The 7,224-nt window shown below is 38.0% G+C and overlaps 1 protein-coding gene across 1 annotated transcript; it reads left to right on the top strand.

Annotated features, from left to right (window-relative positions):
• Nucleotides 1-5,837: 5,837 nt before the first annotated feature.
• Nucleotides 5,838-6,773, top strand: LOC311022089 (olfactory receptor 6N2-like; the record flags this gene model as incomplete). The annotated part of the gene is made up of 1 exon (XM_084023119.1): nt 5,838-6,773. The coding sequence occupies one exon, from the start codon at nt 5,838-5,840 to the stop codon at nt 6,771-6,773; it is 936 nt and encodes a 311-aa protein (XP_083879245.1).
• Between the last annotated feature and the right edge of the window lie 451 nt (nt 6,774-7,224).

Below are 7,224 nucleotides of genomic sequence, written 5' to 3'. Positions count from 1 at the left end.
TTAAAATTGTTGTTACAGTAATAATGATGTTAGTCATGCTAATCCACAGTCATTCCATGTGCAATATTAATGCAGAGATGTGCATTTTTGGATCTTAAGATATTCAAAGTGAGGATTTGTTTCTATGCTGTAAAAATAATCTTTATCATGGAAGAAGGAAATAGAATCTTCATTTTAAACAATGTAATGACTGTTCCAATATACTACAGCTATTAAAATATATAAAGATATGTTTATGTTCATGTCATCTTAGTTCGCAGTCATGGGCAATCTAGCTGTCTGAAGGGAGTCGCTTTGAAACGGCCTCTACCAAGGTTTCTCTCTTTTGTGTGTACATTTTGTTAAGTTTGTTTAATATAAGATGAAGGGATATCCAAAGTTGCATTGACCACAGAGGCCAACGTGAGAAATACACAGCACAATCCCTTTAAGACTTACTAAGTCACGATTTTGTATATTTTAGGGGGAGACGGGGGATCTTTAGGGGGGGAGATTGCAGGTCAACAGTTAAAGCCACATAGAAGTGGTATACATCATCTGAATGTTGGGGACCTGAAAATCAATTTGAGATGCAACTAATCAGTGTGTGTCTAGTTTTACATCAGAAGTAAAAATTAATGATTTATAATATATTCGGAAAGTGTCAAAGGGCGTAGAACATTATGATTGAAGTATATATGACGGTCATTCAAGATCTATTGTCCCATTGCAGCAATTTTTGAATTGATTGCATTTATTACATATATATTTGATGCTAAATTAAAAATGTCTCAAATGATAATTATTATTTTCAAAACACATGTAAACCGGGGGGGTTTAGCTCAGGAGGTAGAGCGGGTTGGCTGGCAACAGCAAGATTGCTGGTTCGATCCCCGGCTCCTCCTAGCTGAGTGCTTGGTGTCTCTGAGGAAGACACCTCACCCTAATTGCTCCTGACGAGCTGGCTGTCGCCCTGCGTGGTTGAACTACTGGGCACAGGTTCACAACAGATTTTAATTTCTTATTCTTTAAACAAATAGCAAATGTTTTCGCACATATATACAAATGACTGAGTAAAATCATCTACAATTTGCACAATTACCGATATACAGTATATCTTGCTGATAAAAACTGATTATGTTGCTTATCAGTTGAAATGTCCACTAAATTGGTTAATTGTCTGTCAGGTGAAGTTTGAAATTAAGTAAAGCATGCAGACTTTCTCCCATCTTACATCAACCAATCACACATTATCTCAATGTAAGGTTTTCTAAAAATGTGTAAAAACATTCATAGCTGACAGGTGCTATTCATGAGTACGGCTGTTGTCAAACATATTTATAGAGCTAGACTACAACAAAATAACCACAGTTTCTGATCATGGAGTAACTGGTCAGGTAAATTATAAAGAGGGGCAACTGCCTGCTCGAGGAAGAGGAGTTAGCCATCCTGAATAAACATCTAAACATTTTGACCACCATTGTTTACACAAAAACACAACCACATTAACAAAAACACAACCACATTATCAAAATTATGACATTAACAAAAAAACACAACCAGATTAACAAAAACACAACCACATTAACAAAAACACGACAAAAGGAAAAACACAACGACATTAACAAAACACAACCACATTAACAAAAACACGACATTAACAAAAAAACACAACCAGATTAACAAAAACACAACGACAAAAAGAAAAACACAACCCCAAAGAGAAAAAACGGAAAGGGTTGGTATTTGCTATGACACATCATTGCTGATTGGACGGAACACGTCCATCTTTTTAACAGGTGGGAAGGGCTGCTTTACGCCACACGGGTCACTTACGGCTCGGACGGCCATCATTTAGCATCAGATTAAGAAAAGATGTATTGCCCTCATTGTGACAGAACGGTTACGCAGGGCTCTCAAGCATGCATTTCAACCTGTTCATACGCCAGACCTCGTATTTCTCACGCAGAGAAATTACCAGGTTCATGGTTTAACATTAGTTTTTTTTATCTGTCAAATGACAAACTTTGTTACACACAGAGACCTCGCACACTGGGTCGATGTGTTTTTTAATACATATTCGTTTTTGATTGAAATTCACAAAACGAAAATAAATGGAGTTATCAGCAGGGAGGGAGATTCTGTGATCGACTCACTTCATGAAAAAAGATAAAGAGCAGCGCAACAGTTGGATCGTGGAGATTGGTGGTCTTCTTTCTGATGTGCGGCCCTTGTAGTACTGGACCACTGACCTCCTGAAGTCCACATGGACTGAAAATGAAATGAAATTCACAAAACAAAAATAAACGGACTCATCCAGCAGTTAGCAGGGTAATTGTGTAGTTTCATTCATTCATTTTCTTCTTTCAATAATGAGACGATCACTACATCGTCGTCACTGCTGGATGACTCCGTATATTTTCAACGATCCCGATCGGGTCCAGGTGGGCTTCAGGTCCGGTTTATAGAACTACTGGGACTGCACATCTCCGTGAGCCACCTGAACAGCGGCAGCAGTACGCCCCCGATCCCAAACTGCTCTGCGATCGCTCGCCACAATCTGTCCCTCATCTCTGCATCAAAGCAGCCCCTCCACCTGTTAAAAAGACGGACATGCTCCGTCTAATCAGCATTTATGTCATAGTAAGTACATACCCTTTCTGGTAGAAGTTAAAGCTGGGGTATGTAATGTTGGAAAGCTAGCCCCCCCCTCCCGTCAGTGAGTCCGTCCAAGCTGATTCTTCCGGCATCAGCGAGACGTGACGGCTGTGCACTCGCGCTTAGGCGGGGAGGGCGGGTGCAGAACTAGACATGAAGGCATCTGATTGTTTTTTTTACTTCGGTGCTCTCTTGCTAGCTTTCCAACATTACATACCCCAGCTTTAATGTGGTTGTGTTTTTGTTAATGTCGTGTTTTTGTGAATGTCGTGTTTTTGTTAATGTTGTGATTTTCTTTTTGTGGTTGTGTCTTTGTTACAGTTTTTTTCAATTGTTTACATGCAATTTTTACATGCTTTTTTTCAAAATATAATCACAATTATCCAAACACCACACTCAATTTGCATAATTCCTAGATTGTTTGCAAAATGACACACTTCAGTCAAAACATACACACTTCAGTCAAAACATATACACATATTTGTAAAAATGCTATTAGTTTTCATTTAACCAACACAGTCCTCAATGATCAGACACTATTGCAGCCAGTTTCACACTGCTGTGATAAATAAAAAACACATTTGTAAAAAAAACGAATTTTAGGAAATAGCATGTGCTAGATTTTTGGCCAGACATTGTTATGTAAGGGATAATTTAGATGTCAAAAAAATAGTGACAAACCCACAACATTCTTCATGATTAGTTTGAGATATAGGGAGAATGTACACAAATAGGCCTACTATAAACTTATCAAGCACTGCACAACACTGATGCTGCAAACTGAATATTTCAAGTATTTATTTTATCTACCTCTTCCTCTATCTCCTTCTTCTCCTCTTCCTCTACCTGGGCCTCCTCCTCTACCTCCTTCCCCTCTTCCTCTACCGCCTTCATCTCCTCTTTGAGCTCCCCCTCTCATTCTCACTCTTCTTCTTCTAGCTCCTTCCATTTTTGTTGAAGACAGGTGAACTCACCTGCTGCCTTTTATAGCACACCTGAGTGCTGCGTTTTCAAATAAGCACACGTGTGCTTCCACACTTGGTGGATGTGATTACCTGAAGAACCCTTTCATGATGTTTTTGATGAATTGATGTATTGTAATTTTCTTATTTCACTTGATAACATTTTCCTGCTGCCTTTTATAGCACACCTGAGTGCTGCGTTTTCAAATAAGCACATGTGTGCTTCCACACTTGGTGGATGTGATTATCCAATTTGTTCATTAGTGTGGTCATTGGCAATCCGGGGCTTTGTAATGACAAGGAAGTAACCTCACAATCCTTATCTGTGTCTAAGGTGTGAAAATGTGTGTAGCGTTTTACAAATCCCTGTGTGTAATGTTTTGCAAAAAGGGTGAAGCAGACATTGTGTGTAATGTTGTGCAAATCTGTGGAGGTGTTTTGCCCCTTGGAGTAGAATTTCGCAAATTGTGTGGACATTTTTATTTTAGTGTGTAAACAATCGTAAAAAACTGTAATGTCATGTTATTGTTAATGTTGTTGTGTTTTGTTAATGTCGTGTTTTTATCATTGTGTTATTGTTAATGTTGTCGTGTTTTTCTTTTGGTGGTTGTTTTTTTGTTAATGTCATGTTTTTGTTAATGTCGTGTTTTGTTAATGTCGTTGTGATTTTTTTAATGTTGTGTTTTTGTTAATGTCATATTTTTGTTGATGTCATTGTGTTTTTCTTTTTGTCATTGTGTTTTTGTTAATGTTGTTGTGTTTTTCTTTTTGTGGTTGTGTTTTTGTTAATGTTGTGTTTTTTTTTGCCAACTGTGTGAATTCGTAAGTCGTATTAATAGTATTAGTCGTAAAATATGACTGCCCCATAATAAAGAAACGACTAGATCTGACTGATTAAATGACCGTGATAGAGAGCTGGGGGCCTGTACTACGAAGCAGGATTTAGTGAGGTAACTCAAGCGTTAAAGGAGTCATCACCAGGAAATCGCAATTTCTCTTGTTAAAACATGCATATCTGTGTTTGACCTCAGTTGAAACTTGCCTGAAAGGCTGGAGTTTGAAAGTGGCGCCGTTTTTTCGCTTCTGCTCTTTTTCCGAACAGGAATAGCACACAAGGGTGTGCATTCCTAAAGCACGAGATTTTGATTCTGCGCCTTCGGTGACGTCACCGTGGAGGCTACTTGCATAAGCCCACCCCTCTTTCACCACCCAACCCCGCCCCGTCCGCTACCTGAAATCGCCGAAGCGCCGCCATTAGAGAACAGCAAGATGTCAAGCAAGCCCCCCCGGCTCTGTCCTTCCTGCGGCGAATCAACGCGCGCCTCATTACATATTATACAATGCACATCCGGACCAGTCAAAACCTCGCGCGTAATCTCGCGTGATAAAATCGCGGTACGAAAAAGGGTCAGAACAAGCTCAATGTTTGATTAAATTTTTTTTTTTTTTTTCTAATAAGTTTTACGAATTGATCCAAAGCGATCCAAGGGGGGCTGGATACGTATAAAACCAGGTTATGACTCCTTTAACCCTGGGTTTTCCGTCCTACGTCGCAGGTTTTCTTGCCGGGGTAGATCGCCATGGTAGACGTATACTTATGGCGTGGTGTATGATAATATCGGCCTCATTCTTTCAGCTGTAATCCCGGCGGTGTAAAACGGACTTGGGAGCAAATAAAATAAATATAAAAGCATAATTCAAAGTGGTAAGTAGGCTGTACGCTGACACAGATAAGTCATGCCCTCCGATGAGAATCTGTATCTCTCATATAAAACATCGTCACTCTATTTCACTCTAGTTCTCTTAAGAGACCCGATCCACGATCCACCAAGCTTCTTTTTATGGAGGTAACCTCAAAAAACACATTTGGTGATTGAAAATTCCCCATGAATACTACAGGTGCACCAACAAACCTATTAATGCACAAATAAATACAGTTTTAATCTTATTGTGATTAGATGTTTTATTATTTGATACAGAAAATATCAGCATCCCAACAACATACATGAATTCAGATCTCTGGTGTTTAATTAAGTTGTTTACATATCTCATTAGTTGGGGACTTTGATTAGATCCATGGAGGGTCGACGTCTGATAAAACAGACCTTACAGTTTCTTTGAACCAGTGCATATCAAGATCAAGTATCGACGACGAAATAAGACAATCTGATTCAGGTTATATGAGACTTCTATGTACCTGTCATTTGTTTATTTATATTTAGTTTCAGACTGTCATTAATGGATAATAGATCAACTATGACATATATAACTTTTAGTGGGCATGTGGAATTGCAAAGCTTTAGATATCTTTATTTTGTGATCATGTTTACAGCATATATTGTGATAATTTGCAGTAATTTCACTATTGTGTGCATCATAGTGATTCACAAATCCCTCCATGAGCCTTTGTACATTTTCATTGCAGCTTTGTTAATCAACTCTGTTCTTTACTGCACTGCTATCTACCCAAAGCTTTTGATTGACTTTTTATCAGAAAAACAGATCATATCTTATTCAGCGTGTCTCTTCCAGTGGTTTTTCTATTACTCTCTAGCTGTTTCAGAATTCTTCCTGTTGTGTGTCATGGCCTATGATAGATATGTGTCCATATGTAAACCCCTGCAATATGCAACTATCATGACAAAGACAACTGTTAATATTTTTCTAATTTTAGCTTGGATTATGCCTGCTTGTCAGGTTTCAGTGGCAATGTTACTGAGTGCTTCTCAAAAACTCTGTTACTTTATTTTGAAAGGAATCATTTGCAACAGCACAGTTCAGAAACTTCACTGTGTGCCTTCAAGTATTGTGAATATATATGGCTTGCTTATTTTTGTGAGTGCTGTAATTCTCCCTGTGCTCTTCATAGTTTTTACATACACCAGGATATTACTCGTATCCTATAAAAGTAGCAGAAAAATCAGGAGTAAAGCTGCACAGACCTGTTTACCGCATCTGCTAGTTCTAATCAACTTTTCCTGTGTGAGTGCATACGATGTTCTTCTATCTCGACTGGAGACAGATTTTCCCAAAACTGTACGTTTTATAATTACTTTACAAATAACAATGTATCATCCTCTTTTTAATCCATTCATTTATGGACTAAAAATGAAAGAAATTCATAAACACCTAAAGAGGATGTTCTGTAAAACTGTCCACTGTAACCAGTCATAACTGTTGTACATTAATTGTTTTGTGTCATAATAATAGAGATGTGATGACTCATTTAGTCTTCTTTCTTCAAAAATCTTCCACTTCAAAAATGTATTGAGAGATTCACTGCTGTTTTACAGAACCCCAAATACAAACGTATAGTTTAATCAGTAATCACAATTGTATTAATTCTTTTTGTATTCATTAACTCCTTAATTTGTTTGGAATGTTCTTGAGGCATACATTTAAAATTACCCTAAAATATACACAAGATATGATAAGCCTTTATTGATTCAGATCGGAGATTTAGGTGTTTTAGCAACACCAGACAGAAATAAGTACGGATAAAGTAATACAAAAAATATCATGATACAGCTAGTAAAGTGGAGTATGGGATGAACTATAGGGTGCAATAATGCTTAGATCCAGGAGGTTGTGCAAAGTTCTGCAAATGCTGTGGCTACCTTGCATT

Source organism: Eutrigla gurnardus (assembly GCF_963514095.1).
Source record: "Eutrigla gurnardus genome assembly, chromosome: 12".
NCBI lineage: Eukaryota > Metazoa > Chordata > Actinopteri > Perciformes > Triglidae > Eutrigla > Eutrigla gurnardus.
This window is presented reverse-complemented; position numbering and strand designations above follow the sequence as displayed.